The sequence below is a fragment of the Danio rerio genome, chromosome 5, assembly GCF_049306965.1.
Source record: "Danio rerio strain Tuebingen ecotype United States chromosome 5, GRCz12tu, whole genome shotgun sequence".
Lineage (NCBI taxonomy): Eukaryota > Metazoa > Chordata > Actinopteri > Cypriniformes > Danionidae > Danio > Danio rerio.
In genome coordinates, this window is record NC_133180.1 from 71115182 (window position 1) to 71142272 (window position 27091).

Consider the following 27091-nt stretch of genomic DNA (forward strand, 5'->3'; position numbering starts at 1 on the left):
TAAAATATGCAGGACAGCAGCCCTCCAGGACCAAGTTTGGACACCCCTGGTCTAATCTGATTCAATGATCTATGCTAAGCTAAGCTAAAAGGGCTCCTGTCAGAAATGGAGATCGGCTGAATGGATTAAAAAATGATTTAAGTCAACTGTTTAATGCTAGGTGATTTATAAAATGAGACTATTAAAAATGAGTGGAGTGTTTCTTTAAGGTATAAATGTTCGCACCTTCATATAACTTTTTGGATATATTTTTTCGCTTACGTTTGTTTCTGAAAACACTATTGGTTGGGTTTAGGTCAGTGGTTCGCTAGGTGATCCGTACGACTGGATTGTAGTCCAGTCTTCGAATGTGTAGAAACATAGCCTAAGTAATGTATTTCAGATTCACAACACTGTAGACAGCACCCTCTAGTGGATTTGTCATCTAAAATGTACAACAAAATGTTAATGTAGAAATGTTAATGTAGGCTGAAAAATGTTCAAAAGTGGTCCTTTTTTAATGAGATGCTAATGGTCGAATCTGATTCAATGATCTATGCTAAGCTAAGCTAAAGATATGTTATATCTTTTCTCTTGCGTCTGTTTCTGAAAACACTATTGGTTAGTGGTTTGCTAGGTGATCCGTATGACAAGTCCCATCTTAAAACATGGAGAAAACGTAATATATTTTAGATTCACAAAACCATAGACAGCGCCCTCTAGTGGATTTGTCATCTGAAATGTACAAGAAAATGTATCTGGAACAACATATTCAGTGTAGGCTGAGGCACATATCGTCAATGAGCCTCGGCTTCCTCTAATAATTAAACCTGAATCAAATGATATGAGTGACAGTAAACGTCACTTTTACATTAAACAGCCAAAAGCAAGATTCATCTTTAAAAAAAAACAATCTGTTCATCCTCTATTGCACTTTACAGAAAATATACACACACACAAACATGTATAAATAAAACACATGATTGTGTATAACTGTAGAATACAAAATAAGTACTTCATTACAAACGTCTTAAATGATCCGAAAAGCTTGTCCACATGGATCATGTGCCAAAAAACCCACCTATGAATAAATTAAGACTATCAGAGTTTTAAAAAAGCAGGAGAAACTTAGCTCTGAAAAAAAGAGCAAATGTCATCCTGAGCGGTTCATGTAGAAAGTCTTCTTTTGTTTTTTCCAAAGCTGCTCTGTGTTCCTGGTTCCTCCTGTTAAAGGCTTCCGTACAGGTTTGAGACATGGTGTACTGAACTTAATACAGCTTTGGTGACAGCACAGAAGCTCTTGGATGCCATTGATCAGGGATTTTAAGGCCTCGGTGGTGATTTCTCCTTATAAAAAGCACACAGGGCCCACCTCCAGGTGGTAATGTGAGCCAGGTTTAGTGCTGGGCAAGTTGTAGATCTCCACAATGGGTAGTAAGTTTGGGTCCTGCGTCCGGAAAATGAACTGTGTTTGATGCCATCTACCATCTGTGATCTACATAGGAAAAAAAAGCGGTAGGATTAGTTGTGAAAATGAGGAAGTCTAATAGAGGTGGTAGATTTTTTATAGCCAACATGAAAATTGCAGCGAATCACTGCGGCGAATTGAAACCAATCCTGCTTTGTGTTCCTTTAAGTGAAGTCTCACAAATTAATTTCGAGAGGAGCACATGATGTGATTGACCACAGCTGGTCACTATTGGTAATCATTAGCTAGCCAATCGGATTATTACAAATTTAACATAAATATTCAGCCTAACTTTACTCCCTATCTTCATTTTGGAAAGACCCCCCCCCCATCATTTTCCTTTGGCTTTTTATTTTAAAACTCCTAGTAAAGAATAATTAAAGTTATTATTATAAATTAAAGTAAATAATTAAAATTTATTGTACAACTTGATAAGGATTATTTTGTATAGTGCTTGGATGTGTAAATATCCTGTTGATATTTAGACTATTACTCTATGCCAAGTAGTCTAAATGTCATGATAAAACAGATGAAGAAGTCAGCAAGTGGAGTTACTAAACGAATGAATATAATAGTATTTCAAATGAATAGGTTGTGGATAAATTTGGAGAAAACTCATGAAAACATTTGATAAAAATGTTCTCTGGTAAGTATTTCCGCTATCTTGCCAACAACATCTCGTTGCGACATCTTGCATGGTTCTATGGGATCTCGATGACTGCAAGTTACACCTATAACTTACTACAAGTTACGCTCCTTCATATTATGCCTCCGTCTTGCTGGCCGCAGACAGATACACTTGGTTTGACTGGAAGTCTGATTCCGTGGCTCTGTCTCTAGCTCCATCAGGTAGTCTTTCTATGCATGCCTGGGCTCCAATTTCAGCAGTTTTTTGCGATAGTTATGAGGCGTTTTGGATTCAAAGTGTTCAATGTCACGTCATCCATATTTTTTACAGTCATTGGTCCCACCCTCTCTTCACATTTCGGTTGAGATTACGTCAAACATTGAATGCACATTTCAAAGCAAATCATGGGACCTTGTATCAGTACCAATTGATATGGAGGTTGATACTTTTTTGACAACCCTAAATACTAGAGGTGTAGCCATACTCAAACTGATCCCGAAAAAACACAATACAACACATATGGTATGTGGCAATTGCATGATCTTACTTATGTTGTCTTGTGAACCCCCTGATGCCTGTGAAACCTGGCAGTTGCTAATAAATAAATGATTACAATAAACATACCCAGCACTCATCCTTTAGCAAATCAGGCTCGATGAATCCTCCAGCCTCGATTATCTGTCCATCCCAGGCTTTAAAGTATACCATGCTGGAGGAAGGTGTTTTGGAGTCTTCCGATGCCCAAACGGAGATGTTCAGACAGTGAACGGTGATGATCTGCACAGCCTCAGAGCTCAGGAGGTGGATGAAGTTCATCTGGATCAGACTGACTCCGATCTCCAGCTTTAGGAAAGAAGTAAAAAAACTGATTACCACAAGAAAAGAGACACTTTGAGCAATCTATTCTGCAGAAAAATGGACACAAAAAGCAACATAAGAACTCTTTAAAGGGGGCCTATTGTGCAAAATTCACTTTTAAATGGGTTTAAACACAGTTGTGTGGCAACAGTGTGTTTATATGACCAGCTTCTAATGGTAAAAATTAATTATATTCTTCATAATCAGTTCGTTAAAACAGTCTGCAGAAACACTTTGATTGACATTCTCCCTTTGTACGTGTCATCAGAGGGAGAAAGCCCCGCCCATTAGTGACCATCTCTTCCTCATTAGCATAGGACATTAATCTTGTTTTTTAATCTGCCACTATGCTGACACACAGGCATTAGAAGCTCCTCCCTCTTTTGAAAAGAGCACAATCTCACTTGAATTTAAAGCGACAGTCACTAAAACAGCACAAAGCCTGAAACGGGCGGTTTCAAAGAGTTATAAAACATTAGTTGTGGGATATTTTGAGCTGAAACTTCACATACACACTCTATGAACATCAGAAACTTATTTTAGATCTTGTAAAAAAAGGCATAACAGGTCCCCTTTAAACTCAACAGCAATCTTTGGAATGATGCAAATACAGATTCAGTGAAATATATAAAGTTATAGCTGGTTGTGTGCTTTAAAGACCTTGGATGCAGTGACTGGCTTAAGGCAGGTTTGACCTCCATTGGTGAAGCTACAGGTCACTTCAATGTTGTCAGAGGAGCAGCCCAGGTTAGGATCTATCCAATAAGTGCCTGAAATAAAGAAAATGAATGAAATGAACGATCCTACACTATTCATTTCTATCACATATGACAAACTACAACCACAGTTGTTTATTAACTGTTTTATTACACTTGCTGACCACTTTAGGTACACGACTTCAAATTTTAAAGCAAATGTCTCATTAGTCAATCATATGGCAGTAACTAAAAGAAACACTCCTCTTTTTCCCTAAATTTTACAACTCTCCTTGAGTTAAACTGTTGAGTTTTACTATTTTTGAATCAATTCAGTCAATTCGAGAGTCTGGCAGGAGCACTTTTAGCATAGCTTAGCATAGATCATTGAATCAGATTAGACACTTAGCATCTCACTCAAATAGTTTTTAATTTTTTTCTACTTAAAGCTTGACTCTTTTGTAGTTAAATTGCCTGTTTTTTTTCTAGGCTGATATGGCTAGGAACTATAGTCTCATTTTATATAGTTCATTTAGTTTCATAGTCAAAGAACTTTGTTTGAACTACCATGGTTGCAGCCATAGATATATACACTAGATATCACATACGGACCCTGAGCATGCGTCAATAGCGCTGCAACATTTGTCCAGTGCTCCTAGGCCAAATGTCATTCAACCGCACTAGTCAAGACAGTGCGCCAATGTGAAGATGCTAGACTTTAGCGCTGTGCACGGGTGTAGTAATAAGCAAAAAATAAATAAAAAAAAACACACACACACAGGCAGAACATTTAATAGTTAAATAGTGCTCAACAAGTCACGTTATTGATGATGATACAGTCACCTACTGCATTCACAATTAGGCAAAGGAGCACCAACTCACACTAAATTCTAGGCTTATGCTAGTTTTGTTGAATAAAATAAGCTAACAATGTTAAGAAATATGACAAAAAGATGCTGCGGTGGCAGAAACTTGAATTATTGTCGGATAAGTGAATGAGTCGTTCATAACAGCGATTCATTCACAAACAAATCCCTTGCTTCGCAGAATGAGAAGTGAAAGCAGGAGAGGAGGTGTGTTTCAGGACTTGGATTAGATCAGATTAAACAGGGAGGGAGGATAATACATTTCCATGACACAAACATGCTCTTTGTCCGCAATGCCCATGCGGTCACTTATCCATCGATATAGAAAAGTAATGCAAAATTATAATTATAAGTCATTTAAAAAATTTGCGATCACAGATATATGTGTATATATGTGTATATCTCAGGCTTTGGATGGCCACAGTCCTCCACTGCACCTTGGTCCCGCATTCATTTCAAAGGAGTGCTACCCTGTACTAAAATGGCGGCTCTGTTGAAGCATTCCTTCTAATAGACAACAGCAGGGTAGGCAACATCTAATGTATATATCTATTGGCTGCAGCAGGCACAATGATGTTACGCAGCACTGTTGCGTAGTTACCAAGCTGGGGGCTATTTTCCAGAGCAAAAACAATGCAGTTTACAATCTCACCATCATTCAACCGGTGCTCGCATTCAAGCAGATCCCTGCACATTCTGGCCGGATTCTCCTGCGTTCCCAGCGGGTTTTTGATACTGTGGATCAGGATGCTGAGGTAGTGAAGAGTCTTAAAAATCTCGCTTCCTTGATCCAGCAGCGGAAGGTCAGTATCCTGATACATCTGTGAATTGAATAAGTTGTTAGCTAACATTGTGTCCCTGTTTGCAAAAAATTACAGTAACTGTAGTCACAGAACAGACACAACTCTAATGTTTATTTGCTAATGCCTAAAACTAATCTCTGATAGGTTTCCGACACTGCTTGCACCAATGCACCTACTTCAGATCTTATTGCGGAGCGGGAATCAAAAACATGTAAAGCAGCACCAAGGGCCTCATTTTCCTAAGAGAAAAAAAAAATTAACATGTTGCTAGCATGTATTATCATGTTAAAATGTTTCCAGTATGAATTAGCATGTTGTTAACGTTTCCAGTATGAATAAGCATGTTGTTAGCATGTTTCCAGTATGAATTACCATGTTGTTAGCAAGTTTATTTTAGATTAGCATATATTTACCATGTTCCCAGTATGAATTGATATGTTGCTAACATGTTTCTAGTACATATTAACATGCTGTTAACATGACTGTAGTATGAAATAGCATGTAGCTATCATAATTAGCATGTCAGTAGCATGTTTCCAGTATGATTTGCCATGTTGCTAGCATGAATTAGCATGTTAGAATGTTTCCTGTATGAATTAGCATGTTGTTAGCATGTTTCTAGTATGAATTTTCAAGCTGTTCGCATGTTTATTTTTTAGATTAGCATAGTTTTACCATGTTCCCAGTACGAATTGCCATGTTGCTAACATGTTTCTAGTATGAATTATCATGTTGTTAGCATGACTTTAAAATGGATTTGCATGTTTCCAGTATGAATTAACATGCTAACATGTATTAGCATGTTAGAATGCTTCCAGTATAAATTAGCACATTGTTAACATGTTTCCAGTATGAATTAGCATGCTGTTAGCATGTTATCAGCATGAATTACCATGTTGTTAGCATGTTTATTTTATAGATTAGCATATGTATTTTAACCATGTTCCCAGTATGAATTTTCATGTTGTTAACATGATTTTAGTATTAATTAGCATGTTGCTAGCATGTTTCTAGTACATATTAATATGTTGTTAACATTTTAGTATGAAATAGCACAAAGCAATCATAAATAGCATGATGGTAGCATGTTTCTAGTATGATTTGCCATGTTGCTATCATAAATTATCATGTCACCAACATGTTTCTAGTATGATCTAGCATGTTGTTGGCACGAATTTAGTATTGATTAGCATGTAGTTAACATAATTTTAATATAAAATAGTATGTTGGTAGCTTGGATTAGCATTTTTTAGTATGAATTAGCATGTTGCTAGCATGTTTCTAGTACATGTTAACATGCTGTTAACATTTTTTAGTATGAAATAGCATGTAGCCATCATAATTAGCATGTCAGTAACATGTTTCCAGTATGATTTGCCATGTTGCAAGTATGAATCATCATGTCACTAACATTTTTTTCTAGTATGAATTACAATTGTTTCCAGTATGAATTAGCAGGTTGCTAACATGTTTACTAGTATGTGTTAGCATGTTGTTATCATGATTTCAGTATAAGTTAGCATGTTGCTAGCATGAATTAGCATGTTGCTAGCATGTGACATCATTGGCATGTCATTACCATGCAAGAATTATTAGCATTTCTTAAGCCACCATTATTTTTACAAAGAGAAAAAAGCTTAGTATTTTATATATATATATATATATATATATATATATATATATATATATATATATATATATATATATATATATATATATATATATATATATATATATATATATATATATATATTATTTCTAGTGGTGACATTTAGTAGCATTTTTTATTGAGAATATCTAGTGTTCTGTATTGAAGTTTATATCATCAGAGATGTCTTACATGAGAAAAGGCTACAGCAGGAAGCCCCTGTAAACAAATGAGAGAATAAGAAACAAGTATTAAATCCATAAGCTTCAGCTAAATGCAACTCAACCTTGATATTATTCTTCAGTCATAAACGCTATTCATATGCTTGATAAAATGGATTAAAAATACTCACTGGAGGTCCCGGTGGTCCACGAGGACCTGGAGGCCCCTGATGGGAACAAAAAAAAAATGGTTTGTTAAAAACATGCCACTTAACTTATGTAAAAAGGTGGTAAGTAATATTTAAGGCGATTGGATCAAACATACCCTGGGTCCCTGAACACCCTGTTTAAAATAAAAGAAAAACCACAGAATTATACTCTGCAATGAACACTTTTAAACCATAAAGTCACTTAGAAGTTGTCATCAAGAATACATTACTGTTCCTGCCAGTTCAGTTAAAATTTTCTTCTGGATCTTGTGTTCATTAATTCTTTTGAATTTGCATGTTGTTAGCATGTTTTTAGTATAAATTAGCATGTTTTAACATGTTTCCACTATAATATATCATAGTATGGTATAGTTTCTAGTATGAATTAGCATGCTATTAACATGTTGCTAGTATTGATTAACATGTTTCCCGTATGGATTAGTATAGTATAGTACATTGTAGTATAGTATAGAATAGTTTCTAGTATGAATTAGCATGTTTCTGGTATGAATTAGCATCTTTAACATGCTCTCAGTATGGATTATTATAGTATAGTATAGTTTCTAGTATGAATTAGCATGATATTAGCATGTTTCTAGTGAGAATTAGCATATTTTTACATGTTCATGGATGAGTATAGTAAATTATATTATAGTATAGTATATCACAGTATAGTATAGTTCCTTGTAAGAATTAGCATACTATTAGCATGTTTCTTGTATGAATTAGCATCCTTTAACATTTCCAGCATGGATTAGTATAGTATAATATATCACAGTATAGTATAGTTTCTAGTATGAATTACCATTTTATTTGCATGTTTCTTGTATGAATTACCATCCTCTAACATGTTTTCAGTATTGATTAGTATAGAATAGTTTCTAGTATAAACTAACATGTTATTAGCATGTTTCTAGTGTAAATTAGCATCTTTTCACATGTTTCCAGTATGGATTAATATAGTATAGTTTCTAGTATGAATTAGCAAGTTATTAGCTTGTTTCTAGTATGAATTAGCATATTTTAACATGTTACCTGTATGGATTAGTTTAGTATATTAGAGTATAGTATAGTATATATTGTATATCACAGTATAGTGTAGTTTCTAGTACAAATTAGCATACTTTTAGCATGTTTCTAGTATGAATTAGCATCCTTTAACATAATTCCAGCATGGATTAGTATTGTATAGTATATCACAGTATACTATAGTTTCTAGTATGAATTAGCATGTTATTCACATTTTTTTGGTATGAATTAGCATCTTCTAACATGTCTCCAGTATTGTATATTATAGCATAGTATAGTTTAGTATAGCTTGTAGTGTGAATTAGCATGTTACTAGCATGTTTCTAGTATGAATTAGCATCTTCTAACATGTTTCCTGTATGGATTATGATAGTAAAGTATAGTATAGTAAAGTATAGTATAGTATAATATAGTATAGTTTCAAGTATGAATTAGCATGATGTTTGCATGACTTTAGTGTGAAATAACATGTAGTTTAAATTTTTCTGTTATGGATAAGCATGTTTTCATTCCACACTAAAAAATAGCATGAATGAATAACAGTTGATCCAAAATTTGCAATAACAAAGTGAATAATATGTGAGATTTTCCAATACCTTTTGATTTATAAAGTGGTTTATTATATAAAATAGGAAATTGGAGAAATTAAATAGGGGCTGACATAATTAAAAGTTTCCAAAAACATCTTACCATTTCCCCTTTGTTTCCTTTGTCTCCTTGCGGTCCCTAATATAAGAAAGAAGAGATATGTTTTGTGAACCTAATTAAAAAGCACATAAAGAACAAGGTTTGCTGAATGATTTGGATCATACATACTGGGTTACCACTCGGCCCAATGATCCCAACTGGTCCGATGGCTCCTTGCATCCCCTTAAAAGAAGAAACACCTACAGTAGTTGCTGATCAAGAACTCTTCATTCATCTCACTGGTGTTTTCACATCAGTTCTCACAGTGGTACTTACCATTAAACCCTGAGGACCCTTAGGTCCTTGCACACCCACTGGACCGAAGTCTCCAGGAGGCCCCTTTGAATGACAGAAACTCTTTAGGAGTCAGAAAGGAAGAACAATTGACTGTTTATTACTATTGCCCTTATTCTTTCATGTACGAGAAGACACACCCATTGGCAGCTTGTTGGCTCGAGACTTCTGCTCTCATTCACCATAAATTTTTAGCCATACATTTGATTTATTATTATTATTTTAAAAGATTTTTAGATTGTAATGCTGGGTTATGTTCAACATTTTTTAATGTATAATCATAAAAAACACTTGGGCTGTGTTAAAAATTGCATATATACCTACTATATGTTATGTTAAAAGTAGTATGCTAGCCGAGTACTATGTCTGAATTAATAGTATTTAAAAAACAGTATACTAGAAGTACTTAGAAGGTTCTGAATTGAAACAAGCATTTTTTAAAGGTGACCTATTATGCAAAAATCACTTTAATAAGGGGTTTAAACACAGTTGTGTGGCATCAGTCCTTAAATATAACCAGATTCTAATGGAAAAAGTTGATCAATTTTATTCTTTTATAATCACACTTGATAAAAACAGTCTGCAGAAACACTTTGATTGACATTCTCCCAATGTACGTGTCATCAGAGAAGGAAAGCCCCGCCCATTAGTGATGATCTCTCCCTCATTAGCATAGGACTTCAATGTCTTGTATATGAATCTGCCACTATGCTGACACACAGGCATTTGTAGCTCCACCCTCTTTTGAAAAAAGCACAATCTCATTTGAATTTAAAGCGAAATTAACCAAAAGGACCCAATTAGAATCAAAACATAAAAGGGGCGGTTGCAAAGAGTTCTAAAGCATTATTTGTGAGGTATTTTGAGCTAAAAATTCACATACACACTCTAGGGACTTATTTGAGATCTTGTAAAAAAGGGGCATAATAGGTCCTCTTTAAAAAAAATGGGAACATCACAGAATAATAAGACTTTCGTTATCATCATAATAAGATCAGTAACATATTTTAAAGTAAACAGGGCCATAAAAACGCGACAGGTTGACTTTTATTTTTTAATGTAATGTGTATTTATAGCGCAATTATTGTGTATGGCCATACACCCAAAGCGCTTCACAATCATGAGGGGAGTCTCTTCACACCACCACCAGTGTGCAGCATCCACTTGGATGATGTGACGGCAGCCACAAGACAACGGCGCCAGTGCGCTCACCACACACCAGGTACTGGTGGAGTGAAGAGACAGTGATAGAGCCAATTCAGTGGATGGGGATGATTAGGAGGCCATGATAAGTAAGGACCAAATGGGGAACTTTGGCCAGGAGACCGGAGTTACACCGCTATTCTTCTTTTGAGTTTACCTGTGGTCCAAATATTCCAAGAACTCCAGGAAATCCCTGTTCACCAGCATCACCCTAAAGAACAATACAAACAACACACTAGCAGATCAGCAGGTAGCATCAATCTTCAGTGTGTGCTAAAGAAATGTCACTGATGCCATTTATTCATTGATTAAGTGTTAAACAAAATGAGTTTTAATTTTTCTGAAGTTCAAACCTAGCTGATTATTGATTATAAAGCGCGTTTGGCATGCTGTCCCGGGAGAGAGCCCTGAGCTCAGTAGATCCTCGAGCCCAGGGGCTCCCTCCCGTTTGCAGGGCGAGAGGGGAGTTTGAGCTCAGGTAGGTCTCGAGAACTCCGCTGTGTATTTATGGCTAATGACAAATTAGGGATTGCTATGGAGAGATTTACTGCGGATTAGGAGATCATCTATGGTGCCAATTTGGTTTGGTCAATTCACCCATGTCGCATGTCTTTGGACTGCGGGAGGAAACTGGAGAACCCAGTGGAAACCCATGCGAGCACAGGGAGAACATGAAAACTCCACACAGAAACGTCGACTGGCCTGGTAAGGACTTGAACCAGTGACATTACTGCTGTGAGGCAACAGTGCTAACCACTGCGCCGCCGTGCCGCCCTATCAAGGAAAAGAGAGGGGGAGTAGGGGTGGAAGGGGGGAATCTTCAAGACAAAGATAACTGAGGTAAGAAACTATGGTTATTTATAGTAAGTTAGGAATCATCCGATTGGTGAATCATGCGTTTGCTAATGTGGGACAAGCTGTGATCAATCATAAGAACGTGATCCTCTCCAAATTAGTTTATAAATATAGTTCACTTTGGCTGAAAGCTGTGTTGTGTTGTAAATGGCCCCATAGAGGGAAATCATACTCACAGGTTGTCCTTTGAAGCCTTGGTCGCCTTGTTTTCCAGGAAATCCCATTCCTCCGTTCAGTCCTCTTTTGCCTGGAGGTCCAGATTGGCCAGGGATGCCCCTTTCCCCCTAAGAGAAACAATGAAGCTAAAATCAACTAATACTGACATACACCAGAAATAACTGAGCCACACAGGAGCTATTGAGGACATAAAGCTGACAAAGGTCCTACAACACAGCATACGTCTCAAACTCGATTCTTCGAGAGCCGCAGCTCTGCACAGTTTTGCTTCAACCCTAATCAAACACAACTGATCCAACTAATCAAGGTGTTCAAGTCTACCAGAGACTATTAAGCAGGTTTGAGTTGGAGGTGGTTGGAGAAAAACATCAGCTGAGCTGTAGCCCTCTAGAAATTGAGTTTGAGGCCACCACGATACAGCATCTGTACCATGTCTTCAGGTGTGGTAATATAACAGAAGTATAAACAGAGTAATTGATGATGGGGCATTGTTCATCAGTCAATCAGACTCCCCATTAAATAATAAGAATTATTACATGGGTGTCTGGAATACTTGATTCTGATTGGTCAGATGCGACGTTCCAAGGAATGCTATTCAGACACAATAACCGCTAAATAGCTCAGACTCATCCAGGAGCTTCCAATCACGTCAGTGAATACGTTCACATCCATATACTTACATACACATTCTTTGGTATCTGCTTGTCTGTCAGGCCAGGGTTTTTAATTGTTTGGCGCCATCTTGTGGCTGAATAATGTGCAGGTTAGTGTATACTTCATCAGCTGTTTTCGTTTCTGTCAGCTTTGCATTTAATTTAAGAATTAAGAAACTTCTACGGCTCAGAACAATGATTTATGTATAATTTGATAAAGAACCTCCAGGATGGTTGTTTTCGCAGAATAAAGCCCTTCAGTCTTATATAGTAGTTCTCCGATTCACGTCGGGCTGCCTATAAACCTGTGAGGCTTTATTCTGTGATAACAACCTCATGGATGTACTTTATCCCCAACAGTGACACACACAAACAAAAGCAAACTATCTATATATAAGCAAAGTACCTTTGGCCCAAAAGAGCCTTGAACTCCTGGTAGACCTGGTGCTCCTGCATTTCCTTGAGGACCCGGTTTTCCAGGCAGCCCAACATCCCCATCATGTCCAAGATCACCCTAATAGGGGAAATAACAAACCACAACATCACAAACCATATAAAGCACCTGGGCCAAATGAAGGTTTACACTGAGGACATTGAGAATTACATTCATTGTCTTACTGGCATTCCTTTAGCTCCATCTTTCCCAGCAGCTCCATCGGGTCCAGGATCCCCCTCAAAACCCTCTCGACCGATGACCCCTCTGGGCCCAGGAACACCAACAGGACCCTGAATAAAATACACAGTAACATCAGTTGCCGTTTTATTAAGATGTTACTGAAATCATTTCTGGGTATAGGAAATTTGCTTACAGGAGACCCTCGGTTTCCAGATTCACCACGAGGACTGTTTTTGCCTTTTGGACCCTGAATACAATCAGTTATTCAGTTGAGCCATTAAAATTATTTAAATTAGATGTTTATGTATGTATAAATTAACCATATATGTGTGTGCACTTGTTTACATGTTAGTTATTTTCTTACTTTATTGCCTTTAGATCCTTTGGGCCCTGGAAAACCTCTAGGCCCTGAATTCCCCTGTTGTTTTAGAAAGGGAAATAGGATGAAAATTAAGAAAACTAATTACGGATACTTAACTAAATAACATAAAGTGTAACAAATACATTGATAAATAATATTATTTGATGTTATTTCAGGTAGTTGCAAAGGATTTTTTTACAATTTTTTTTTAGTTTATAAAAGAAAAACAAAAACAAATGCAAAACAAAACTACCATCATTTAGTGAAAATAAAAATATTGTGACAAAAGATTAATCATGATTATTCTAATCCAAATAAATGTTTTTGTAATTATATAATATACAGTTGAAGTCAGAATTATTAGCCCCCTTTTGATTTTATTTTATTTTTTAAATATTTCCCAAATGATGCTTAACAGAGCAAGGACATTTTCACAGTATGTCTGATAATATTTTTTTTCTTCTGGAGAAAGTCTGATTTGTTTTATTTCGGCTAAAATAAAAGAAGTTTTGAATATTTTAAACACTATTTTAAGTTCAAAATTATTAGCCCCTTTAAGCTAATTTTTTTCTCGATAGTCTACAAAACAAACCATCGTTATACAATAACTTGCCTAATCACCCTAACCTGCCTAGTTAACCTAATTAACCTAGTTTAGCCTTTAAATGTCACTTTAAGCTGTACAGAAGTGTCATGAAAAATATCTAGTAAAATATTATTTACTGCCATCATAGCAAAAAGAAATTAGTCAGTTATTAAAGATGAGTTATTAAAACTATTATGTTTAGAAATGTGTTGAAAAAAATCTTCCCTCTGTTAAAAAGAAATTGGGGAAAAAAATAAACAGGGGGTTTAATAATTCAGGGGGGCTAATAATTCTGACTTCAACTGTATGTGTATGTAAATACAAATTTCCTAAAAATCCAAAACAATATATTTACATATTTATATATAATTTGTATTAGATTTAAATATTTTATATATTAATAATAAATATCTAATTTACAAAACTATAAAGCATATCAGTGCTACTTAAATAACACAGGTTTAAAGATGTATAAAGGTAGATTTACTCACAGGGACTCCAGGAGCCCCCTCTTTTCCTCTTTCTCCTTGAACACCTTCAAGGCCCTTAAAATTGACAAAATCTATTTTAGAATTGAAATTCAAAATCTGATATATAAAGTATTTTTGTTGGTGTCCAATTTTGGTTATATTTTTTGGATACTCACTGGGTATCCAGGGTCACCAGGTTCTCCTCTGTCTCCTCTGTTGCCAACAGGTCCCTTTAACCCAATGAAAAATCAAATATATTGATCAGGTTGGCACCCAATATTCTCCAAAACTAAGTTAAAATATATTTAATGGACTGACTCACGATGTCACCAGAAGGACCAGGTGGACCTTCAACCTTCCCGTCATCGCCTTGCTCTCCCTGAAATTGATTTCAGAATTCATTGCAGGACTTTTCCTCCTAAAACATCTGATATGCATTTGGCTGTGTGTTTCGTTATGGCTAATGTGATCTTTTTTTTTTAATAATGTGTATTTATTTATACCTTTTCACCTTTTGGTCCCGGGGATCCCAATGAACCTTGTGGCCCTTGATGACCCTAAGGCAAATTTAAAAAAAGAAAAGAAATGGATTACAAAACCACTAGCACTAAAAAGCAATATTAACATTATTTTACATAATGTAGATCAGCTGTTTTAAAAGCTTTATGCTCAAAATAAAACATAAAAATTCTTATAAGCCATGTTTAAAAAACACTTACTTCATATCCCACCAAACCTGGCTCTCCGTGCTGACCCATTTTTCCCGTCGCACCCTGAATATGATAACCAAGAAATTGGAGTTAATTATAGAAACCAAATTTCAAACACAAAATACAACAAACCTAAATAAATAAATCCTCAAAAATGTTTTATTTACTTTATTGTCACATTAAAATAAGCATCTTTTTGCGGTCTGACAATGATGATAATACTAGTTAAAAATCGAATAAATCTAAAAATACTGGAAACATGACAGCAACATGCTAATTCCTGCTAGCAACATAGTATTTAAACTAAAGTTATGCTAACAACACTCTAATCTGTAAAGAAACATGCTAGAAACATGTTAATTCATACTAGAAACATGCCAATAACATGTCAATTTTTGCTAGCAATATGCGAATTCATACTAAAATCATGCTACCAACATCTTAACTCATATTAGAAACATGCTTGCAACATGCTAATTTGTACTGGAAACATACTAGCAACATGCAAAGTCATAGTGGAAACATACTAATCCAAAATAGAAACATGCTAGCAACATGCATATGCTTGTAAGGTATGTTAAGGCATATACTTGTAAGGTATGTTTTGATGCTGATATGCTGGTCTTGCTGGTTTTGCTGCTCTAGATGCTGATCTCAGTGCTGCAGCAAGACTAGCATTGAGACCAGCACTGAAAGCATCAAGACCAGCATTGAAACCAGCAAGACCAGCATTAAAACATACTTTACCAGCATATGCTGTTTTTTTTTAGCAGGGTCGTACTGGAAACATGCTAGCAACATGTAAATTCATAGTGGAAACATGCTAACAACATGCTAATCCATAACAGAAACATGCTAATTCATATCTATCTATCTATCTATCTGTCTGTCGGTCGGTCGGTCTGTCTGTCTGTCTATCAACCATCCATCCATCCATCCATCCATCCATCCATCCATCCATCAGTATTTATTTTACTTCCCCAGTTTGTGGAAAAGATATCTGTGATGATTTTTTTTCTGACTTTTTTTACCGCTTGTTTTTTAAATTTACAATTTAAAATTAATAAAATGTAAAAGTTAATCCCAAATGTTTTAATCCTTATGCCTTTTTTGGAAGACACAACATTGAAACTGAACATTCAAAAGTCTGATTTTGCAAAAACATTAACAATCCTTTAAGACAAATTGAATAGAATATGCACCATAAATCCAGTAGTTCCTCTGCTTCCTTTTGGCCCGATGAAACCCGTGTCACCTTGCTCACCCAAAGCACCCATCTCGCCAAGTTGACCTTGATGACCTTTGCTTCCCTGAAATTATTGTAAAAGGATAGTTCACCCAAAAAGTTCAGTTCTGTCATTATTTAATTATACTCCACTTGTCACACACCTATATGAGTTTCTTTTTCTATTGAACACAAAAGGAGTTATTAAGAAAAATGTTGGAAATCTGAAACCACTGCGCTGACTTCCAAATTATTTTTCCTACTATTGATGTTAAAAGTTAATGGTTTCTTACATCTTTTTATTTGTTAAACAGATCAAATAAACTGATAAGACTGGAAGCATCTGAGAGAGTAAATAATGATTACATTTTTATTTTGGGGTGAACTATCCCTTTAAGCACCAATTACACTCATATATATACACAGGGAGAAATGCTGAAATGCAATACTAATTACTGAAAACTGGTAAAGCTTGTAAATTAAAATGTCAAGCAAACATAAAATACCTTCTCTCCAGGTTTTCCCCTCTCACCAGTTTTCCCTATTTTGCCTTCAGGGCCCTGAAATGACAGTACAGAGTTGACACACTGCAAAAATGAATAGACGGAGAGAGAGACAGATTTCTGAATGAACACATTCAGTGGTGACTTATGGCTTTAATCATTCAGATCTACTACAAGAAGATTTAGTTTGTGTTTTCTGTCATCCAACATCACTCAGCGAAACATTTCAAAGCATGTGCGGAGACAATAAAGGGATCTGAACTCTCAGCCCAAACAATATGGCAAAAATTGATTAGTCACTTTATTTTAAGTGGGTAAACTTAAAAGCGTCAAATTGACTTAACTTAAAAATTGAGTAAACCCGTTGTAACTTTGAACTGTTAAGTTGACTTAATTTTTATAATTATGCATGTACAGGAGTTGGACAATGAAGCTAAAACACTGGCCAATTTAGTGTTGGAGGTTTCATGGTTAAATTTGACCAGCCAGTGTGGATGGGGGAAAACGGAGACGTCTGAAAACAGAGGCGGGGCTGCAGACATTCGCCTCTATGATTGGGGCTTTTCCTCAATATTAAGTAGCCTAACACACACAGTTCAGTCCTGCATCCTCTCCTTGTAAGTTCAGACATCGCAAGTTTGATATGGAAAACAAACTCCCGAGGACACGTCGGATAAAACTTCAAAGGTAACAGTGTACTTCATAACCTTATTCACATCACCCTGGATACGAACGTTGTTTCACTTTCTTAACAATAAAATGAAAACATATTATTAGGAACTGCCTATTTTCATTTTGATATTAGCAACTTAACAGACAGCAGAAATGTTGAGGCATCGTGTAGCTGCATATATGAGTGTCATCTTTACTGTGTGCATATTTATAACAAAACAGAGCCTAAAACATCACTGCATCCTTTCATTTTCGTTGAAAATATGAAACATACCCTCTCTTTTGCTGAAAATCAGTATTAATAATCAATAACGGCCATTATGAAAGTATAACATAGAATAAGTTTATACATTACAGGAAATAAAAGCAACAATCAGTCAATATACAGAATGTACATGGTTACATTATTAACTTATCTTTGCGCTCAGCCAAAACACGTTACCTGAGAATAAGTAATAGATTCACAGGAAAGTCGGGTAATATGTCGTTAGATATAGACAACAAGATTAATTAAATATCACGTTTAACAAATATAGTGAGATTAGATCCAGTGGTAGATCCTTGATGAACAGTCTGACGAGCACAGCTCTCACAGCGCATGCCAGAGTGTGTGTGTGTGTGTGGTCACGTGATGTGCGTTTTCAGTGGTTTGGTGTAGATGGAGAGATGTTCAGAATAACTGTGTGAAATGCCAGTGTGGACGCGGATCATTTTCATTCTAAAACATACTAGTGTAAACAGGGCCTTAGATGCAGAAGACCCCTACTGGCCCATATCTATCAGCTGATAACCACTGATAACGCCCTACTCAATTGAGTGATAGCATTCGAATCGTTTGGAATTATTGTGGTGTAAAACCAGGCACTTCAGGTTTGTTTCATTGTCCAACCCTGGTAGTTCATTTACTTAATAATTTAAGGCAGCATGTTTACTCACTTTAAGTAAAGCCAGCTAATTGCTTTATAAGCGATGCATTTATTCACTTTTTGAAGTCAACAAATAACTTTTTACAGTGTACTTATTGAGTTTAATGAGTTTGCAAAATATCTGAAAACCTTAAGAAAATAAGCCACTGTTTCAAGAAATAAAAGTGCCCACACCTTGACGCCTATTAAGCCAGGATCACCAGTACGTCCCTCTGTTCCTTTAAATCCGATGACTCCTTTTTCGCCTGATTCTCCCTCCAGTCCAACATCCCCCTGTTCACCCTACAGACAACGACATTTAGAGCGGGTTTGCACCAATGATGATTCAATTAAACAGCGTTTAGAGCTGAGAATTGATTGATCTGGGTTTTATTTTAAATCAAGTCATGTTGGACCACTTCATTTCAAACACATTTGTGATTCCAACATTAATCTGTGATTAAAGCTTAAATCTGGGATTAGTTCTGATTGACTGTCGTTAAACTAAATGACAACAATATTACTCTTGTGTTGTAATTCCCTGTTTCAACATATATTTAAGTGACTTCAAATGGCTCATGCAAATAATAAAAATAAACTCTATCAGAACATTAATCTATGCATGCTCAGAGACTGCACAGTGTATTATAATAATTTATAATAATAATAATAATTTGTTATATTTATATAGCGCTTTTCTGGGCACTCAAAGCGCTTTACACAATGGGGGGGGGGGGGTTTCTCCTCATCCACCACCAGTGTGCAGCATCCACCTGGATGACGCAACGACAGCCATTTTGCGCCAGACCGCACACCACACACCAGCTGATTGGTGGAGAGGAGACAGAGATATGGGGAGGGTTAGGAGGCCATGATGGACAGAGGCCAGTGGGCAGATTTGGTCAGGATGCCGGGGTTAAACCCCTACTCTTTTTCGAAGGACATCCTGGGATTTTTAATGACCACAGAGAGTCGGGACCTCGGTTTAACGTCTCATTCGAAAGACGGCACTTACTGAACAGTATACTATACTGGGCATTAGGACCCACACAGACCGCAGGTTAAGCGCCCCCTGCTGGCCTCACTAACACCACTTCCGGCAGCAACCTAGCTTTCCCATGTGGTCTCCCATCCAGGTACTGACCGGGCGCAGCCCTGCTTAGCTTTAGTGGGCAACCATGTCACTAGCTGCCGGCTCAAATTAAGAGCTCAAATTAAAATATATATATATTAATCAATGAAGCAATATGGGTCAATAATCAACGACAAGTGGACAGACAACATCACATTTAGAAGGATTAAAGAAGATAAAAAAACATTATTCATTCATTCATTCATTCATTTAGGAAAACTTAAGTGTTACAAGTCATTAGCTGGAGTACCCACTGGACTCACTAGATGGCGCTCCAGCTTGATGAACACTCCATCGGCCATTCTCCTGGACTACACCTACCATCATGCTTTGCACCTCACAGCTGACCCAGTTTATCAATTTGGACACTGAATACACTGACACAGCTGCAGATCTTTCTCACTGATTAAGACTAAGCACCACTTTCACACACATTCTCTTCTCAGTCTTGTATCTCTGCAAGAGAGCTTTTCCAAGTTTCCACAAAGCGGGATTGAAGCGTCTTCTTTCATAACTGTTCTGACACTTGGCTGTGCTGATGAAGTGAATCGTTGTAATTCATTACACACATGCACTGTTTTAAAACATTTTAAGCTTGTAAAACTCACTCTTGATCACATTTAATGATGATTGATGATCCTAGCAAACTGAACAGACCTTTTATTCCTGGTTGCTTTGCGCATGTCCTTTCTTGTTGATATGATTATACACGTGACTACCGAGACATGTTAATACACAGCTGTCAATCAATTCGGTGACCGCCCCAATTGGTCCACCGTTTTTAAGTTGTTAAATTGAAAAAAAAAACAAAAAAAAACTGGGTGTTTATATCACCCCAATATGACGGTCTATACACTATTCCTACACACATGTCTGTCCAAACAGCTTGAAAAGTAGACTGTTTCCACCATAGGTGCCCTTTAAAGCTTAATCCTTATCGGTGGAATCCAATACAATTAAACCCGAATCAAAAAACATTATAGATGCAAGCAAAAAACTAAATAACTAGATGTTTATAAACCTTTTGTTTATTATAATACGCTTCAAAAGTAATCATGCAACCATTTTTAAGAATTTAAATGACATTTTTCTTACCTTGGCTCCATCGGGACCACTTGGACCAGCCTCTCCATCGACTCCAGGGTCACCCTAAATAAGAACATCTTTAAAAACATTCACTGTTCTACTTTAAAAAGACACAGATACAGACTTTAAGCAGAGCAGGTGCCATAATTAATCATAAACTTGTGAGCTGTGATAGACAAACATGCACGAGTTTCTGGGTCGCATCTAATAGGCCACCCTTTGTGGAAAAAATGGTATTAGCATTACTTTATTTTTTATAATTTTTTTTTTTTTTACAGAAATTATATATTGTACTTGTGATTTGATGAGAAAATAATCTTCATTCATTCATTTATTCATTTTCTTTTCGGGTTAGTCCCTTTATTAATCAGGGGTCGCCACTGCAGAATCAACCACCAACTTGAGCATATGCTTTACACAACAGATGTCCTTCCAGCTGCAACCCATCACTGGGAAACACCCATACACTTTATATCACACACATACACTGCAGACAATTTAGTTTACCCAATTAACCTAAAGTGCATGTCTTTGGACTAGTGGGGGCAACCGGAGCACCGGGAGGAAACCCACAGGCAGAACATGCAAACTCCACACAAAAATGCCAACTGACCCTGCCAAGGCTCAAACTAGCGACCTTCTTGCAGTGAGGTGACAGTGCCACCCACTGCGCCACCACCGAAAATAATCTGTTCACTGTACAACTTCTTTTGGTGTGTTTATTGCTTTTTTTAATTACCAATGTGTGAACAGTAACAAATTGAGACCTTATCAAACTTCCAAGGTTGTGAAAACTTTTAGACTGACTTTTCTAAAATTTATTTGATGTATTTATATTGTAATTATAGGTTTAAGGAACAATTCTCACTAACATCTAGTGGTTTATTATCATATTATTTATGTAATGTCTGTTTATTTGAACTGAGCTAAACTAAACTGAACTTAAACACTGAAAACTGAACTACACTTTCAATTTACTATGATCTTCTATGTGAAACTGCTTTGACACAATTTACATTGTAAAAGCGCAATAGAAATAAAATGAACTGAATTGAATTTGTACTTATTCTGCATGATCTCATTTTACATCTCTAATCCTACTCGATACCAAAGCAGAAAATTAGGACTTTGAGGCCAAAATCATAGTGAATTCATTACTATTAGCTAGAATTGTACCTTAGAATAAAGTGTGACTTAAACTTTAAAATGAATTTTAATGGATATTAGGCTACAGTAAAAATTCTAATAAGTACTGTATATAAGGTTTAAGTATGTAAGCAATATATTTAAATAAATAATTCTTTAAATCAGGAAATTATTTTGCCATTATATCAGACTGCACCTTTAAATATTGTACTCTTAACACACTTGAAATATTAATACCAGGAAACATTTGTTAAGTGATGTTAAGTGAACTGAAGTGCAGATTTAATATAATTGCAGTATGAGGCTTGTTTTCACTGTGTTCATGGAATAGTCATAAAACTGTACTTTCAGTGCTACACTGACCGAATGATTATCACTAACAGGCTAACAACATTAATTTTCCCCTCACCAAGTCATTTTCATTTAGTTTCTAATTAAATATATCATATCTCCTGAATAAAAAGAAGAAACCTACTCGGGGTCCAATCAGGCCTTGCTCTCCAATATTCCCAGGAGACCCGACTGCACCCTAGAAAGTGTGGGGAAAAAAGTTAGACAATTTTCAAAATGCTTATTTAAACATTGTTACAACAACAGTGGGATATTCTCATATATAATCATTATTTATACCCAAATCAGCAATAAAAACTATGTAGACACTTCACCTTCTCTCCTGGTTCTCCCGGTAAGCCCTGATCGCCAGCCTTCCCAGGTAAACCCTGTCACATAAACCAAGAAACTAGTGAACATCTTGCTATACAGTAATTGCTCACATATAAATAAGAATACATGTGGAAAAAATGGATAGCTATTTCAAAGAAAAGTGACAGCATGGGAGCAATTTAGTTTGGGGATCAATTGTTGGATTTGTTGGCATTGTTGGATTTGTTCTTCAGTGTTTGGGCTTTCAGCAGTGACATTAATATTACACTGATCTGAACTCTGAAAAAAGGACTGAATCAGTTTCAGTTTACTAGAACTTCATCTATGTTAAGCTGCTTTGACACAATCCCCATTGTAAAAGTGAAATACACTCTCAGAAAAAAAGGTACACGGTGGTACAAATAATGTTCCTTGAGGAACCGTTTTGTACTTTTATAAAGATTGTACCTTATATGGTACAGAAAAGACCTCTTATGATACTGTTCTGTACCTTTTATGGTACAACTGAAATGAAGGTACACAATTGTTTCCATATAAAATGTACAAAACCTACTACAATTTCTATGAATACCTATCAAAACTTATTACAATATATATGAAAATAAATATAACTGGAAAGGCAAAGTGATTTATGAATAATTTCTAGAAGAAAGAAACGTATAAACATAAATTATTAAATTCTATAATACAATATTACAAAACAACTGGTAACGAAACTATAGGTATTGTAAACTAAAAGACTTTTTTTATTAGAATATGCAAAAAGGTACATAAATTGGGATCATACAAATACAAAAAAAAAAAAAACATCAACTAAAAACCATAACAAAACAACAATAAACAAACCAAACAAATACAATATAGTCAGGTAGTGTTAGGTGTGTGTGTGTGTGTGTGTGTGTGTGTGTGTGTGTGAGTGTGTGTGTATGTGTGTGTGTGTGTGTGTGTGTGTGTGTGTGTCCATGTAAAGGTAACTTGGTGGAAAGGTCAGAGTACATACATTAGGAACAATATCAGCCAATAAATGAATCAAGTATCGCAGATAGAAGTAAAACAGATAAAAAAGAAACCAGTCAGAGTTAGGGAGTAACAACAATGCTTAGTAATGTATGATAGTTATAATGACAGTAAAAAAAAAGAAAGGACAACAGTAATAATAAATGACAATGATAATAAATCACAAGTACTACACTAATTACTACTACAGAAAGTTACTTATATTACAACTACTATTGCTGCTACTACAGTCACAACCACAATTATTACTACTATAATGTCTACTACTGCTGATACTACCACAACAATGACTACCACTACTGATACTACAGTGTCTGCTACAACTAATACAATGTCTACTACTACTACCGCAATCACTGCTACTACAACATCTACATCAACGACATCTACTACTGGTACTACTACACCAACAACGATTACTACTGCTACAACGACACTTTTACTACTTCTGCTACACTAAATAAAAGACATATTAAATAAATGTTAGGTAAGCATTTTGACACTGTTAAGGTCTTGCAAAGTGTCTTGTCCCTGTGGTGGTACCTTTATATGTCAGATTTATACCTTTAATGAAGGCACAATATTGTATCTATAGGTTTTAAAAACCAAATGTTGGTTTCCCATGGTACAAATGATGTCCTTAAAGGTACAAACTGCAATGGTACAAATATGTTTCTTTGTCCTAAGGTACAAATCTGACCCATAAAAAGGTACTGCCCCAGTGACAAGGGTTTGTACCTTCTTTGGTACAACATTGTACCATTTTTTTCTGAGAGTGTAAAAATAATTAAATTGAATTGACACTATTAACTAACTATTTACTGTGACTTTCGTCTCAAATAAACATATACTTTGCTGTCTAGTAATAGTTCAGATCAGTTCCTCCAGGAATTTGCAGTTGCAACCTACAGTAATATGATTTAGTGACCACTTTTCTCAAAACTTTTAGCATTATTCGCAGCAATTCTTGTGTTTTGCAGTGAAAATACACACAAAACTTGTAATATATATATATTTTTTATCTTTATGCATTCACAAAATTCTAGAGGAACTGTTAAGTAAGATGCTGTTAGATGCTGTTAAGATATCTTGTAATATTTAGGCAACTGAAATATGATCATGCATAATAAGCCATTAATCAAACTAAACTCAAACTACAATGTTCATTATTTCATTAAACTAAGTCTTGTCTATTGAAATAACAGGAACCAAGCCTAATTTGTTATTTCTCGCATTACAGTATAATGATAAATGTTTCTTTAAAAGTAATGAAAGAGTGCTGTACGGTGAACATATCAATATATATCTGAAGATTATGTCAATCATCTTACTATTGCTCCAATCTCACCCAATGGACCCAACACTCCCGGTGATCCTTGAGGACCCTATAAAAGTTAGATAGACAAATCTGAATAATACTGTTCATAATATTTGTAATGAAAAACACACACACTTTAACAGCTATCTTTATGGGGACTTCCCATTGGCGTAAAGACTTTTAATATTGTATATTCTACCCCCTACTCCTAAACCCAACATTCACAGGAAACACAAACACACATATTTTTCAAAGAACAAAAATACATCATTGTAATTCAAATAAAAAAAGTAGATATTTTTTGTTCATTAAATAAATCTGGAAACGTATCATATACAGAGCAACACAAATCTTACTTAAGCAAATCAGCATGTCAGAATAATTAATGAAGAAAAACATGACCCTGAAGACTGGAGTAATGAAAATAAAGCACTGAATTATAGAAATACATTCAATTTGAATGAAAAACCATGTATTGCTGAACACAAGAGACTTCCTTTAAGAACATTTAAACAAATGTTACCAAACCAAAACTTTTGAACATCAGTGTACGCCAAGCTGATATTTAGCATTGTGTTTATAATAATGTTTCTTATAAATGTTTCATCGCGCTCAAATTAACTTTCATATTACCTTATGCTTTTATTTAAACTGCACTTTGTACAGTTCATAATAGAAGGTAGATTAAGGAATGTTTTCTTGCCCACTAATTGCTCTTTCTTTGTGTTTCACCAAAGAAAGAGCAATTATAATGTGTGTACACAGTTGAAGTCAGAATTATTAGCCTCCCTGCATTATTAGCCCCCCTGTTTACTTTTCCCCCAATTTCTGTTTGAGGCATATATATATATATGCCTTAGTATAGTGCCTTAGTGCCCCCATAATTGTGTATATAAAAACAAAATCAAACACGGAGAGTTTCAAAAACCCTTTTGTATGTGGAACTACTTTCTTCCACATTGGATTCAAATCATAAGCTGACAGTTAAACAGTTGAGCGTGCATCTTTTAAACTTTAGATCTCTTGTGTCTGCTTTTTGCTGGCTGTATGTGGGCGGAGTAATACACAAAGGGTAAAGAGGCTGTAGGAGTTCTGATATTGCAAAATATCGCACGGCAATCAGCCAATCAGATTTGAGAACCAGACAGAACTGTTGTACTGTATAAATAAATAAATATATATATATATATATATATATATATATATATATATATATATATATATATATATATATATGAAACAAAAATAATAGTTAGAAATAAATAGCAGTACTATTGTTATTAAACAATTATTATTCTAAATAAATAGCATAAATTAATCCTAAATGTAACTAGAAAACAATCTAACGACACAACTGGAGCGATGCTACGATAATTTAAAAAAATCTCTGCATGAATATTAATTTTATTACAATGAAATTCTATAGACAATTCTATATTGCGTGTGGTATGTTTTTTTTCTATGCACATGCTCAGTTTGCTTTTTGATTAAACATTGCTGTCATCAGCGTTGGTTTAGTTGAACATAGTAAATAACGTCCTTATTCTTGGATTACAACTCTTAATAAATACACTTGCATATAAAGGAATTCGTCGCTCAAAGCATTTACCGGGTCACTGGTGATGTTTACTGGGGCACATGCCCTAGTAAGTGGAGTCCAGCAATGCCACTGGGCTTAACTAGGTTAATTAGGTTAACTAGGCAGGTTAGGGTAATTAGGCAAGTCATTGTATAATGATGGTAGTCTGTAGACTATCGAAACAATATATAGCTTAAAGGAGCTAATAATGTTTTACCATAAAATGGGTTTTAAAAAATTAAAAACTGCATTTATTTTAGCCAAGGTAAAACAAATAAGACTTTGTCCAGAAGAAAAAATATTATCAGACATACAGTGAAAATTTCCTTGCTCTGTTAAACATCATTTAGGAAATATTTGAAAAAGAACTGTATGTGAAAGTACTTACAGGTTCTCCTAAGATGCCTTTTGCTCCAGGAGGTCCAGTTGGTCCTTGAACACCCTGTAAATACACGATTTTAAAGTTATAAGTATCTTAAAGAGTTTATAAATGTAAGGATGTCAAATTTAATAATATAACAAATTTACGTACAGTAAATCCGGTAGGTCCTGCTTCACCAGTTTCTCCAATTTTACCCTAATAATACACAAAAGAGAATCTCAGAGCTACAAACACTTAAACATTATAGTTTAACTGTATATTGTTTCACTATCTAAAGTCATTTAGTTGAGCGCTGTCTCCAAAACTACTGTAGATTTTTGGTTAAATGCTTCAATAGTATTTTTATGATCTGTCATTATATCAACTTATTCCACAGTCTATTTAAATGATTGATTCTGATTGGCTGGAAGGTGTGCCAGAATGCCAGCCAGAATTGACAATAGTTCAGTTTGTAAATTAAAAGTAAGAAAGTAATATTTTCTGTCTTTTAGTAGTTATATTATATGA

The 27091-nt window shown here is 35.4% G+C and overlaps 1 protein-coding gene across 9 annotated transcripts in view; it reads right to left on the reverse strand.

The window, feature by feature from the left end:
• Window positions 1-691: 691 nt before the first annotated feature.
• col27a1b (collagen, type XXVII, alpha 1b) overlaps window positions 692-27091 on the reverse strand; it is a 147200-nt gene continuing 120800 nt past the window's right edge. For 3 of the 9 annotated variants that reach the window (XM_073950527.1, XM_073950528.1, XM_073950529.1), the window contains 31 exons: window positions 26735-26779; window positions 26591-26644; window positions 24637-24690; window positions 22291-22344; window positions 22101-22154; window positions 20489-20542; window positions 18457-18564; window positions 16688-16741; window positions 16159-16266; window positions 14966-15019; window positions 14750-14803; window positions 14569-14625; window positions 14423-14476; window positions 14268-14321; window positions 13194-13247; window positions 13023-13076; window positions 12832-12939; window positions 12620-12727; window positions 11560-11667; window positions 10686-10739; window positions 9308-9370; window positions 9161-9214; window positions 9035-9070; window positions 7432-7449; window positions 7298-7333; window positions 7138-7164; window positions 5474-5536; window positions 5147-5315; window positions 3594-3703; window positions 2700-2918; window positions 692-1474 (listed from right to left, as the gene is read on the reverse strand). In XM_073950527.1, the coding sequence (XP_073806628.1) occupies window positions 1328-1474; window positions 2700-2918; window positions 3594-3703; window positions 5147-5315; window positions 5474-5536; window positions 7138-7164; window positions 7298-7333; window positions 7432-7449; window positions 9035-9070; window positions 9161-9214; window positions 9308-9370; window positions 10686-10739; window positions 11560-11667; window positions 12620-12727; window positions 12832-12939; window positions 13023-13076; window positions 13194-13247; window positions 14268-14321; window positions 14423-14476; window positions 14569-14625; window positions 14750-14803; window positions 14966-15019; window positions 16159-16266; window positions 16688-16741; window positions 18457-18564; window positions 20489-20542; window positions 22101-22154; window positions 22291-22344; window positions 24637-24690; window positions 26591-26644; window positions 26735-26779 (2286 nt within the window). In that variant the 3' untranslated portion in view covers window positions 692-1327. 9 annotated transcript variants of the gene reach the window in all.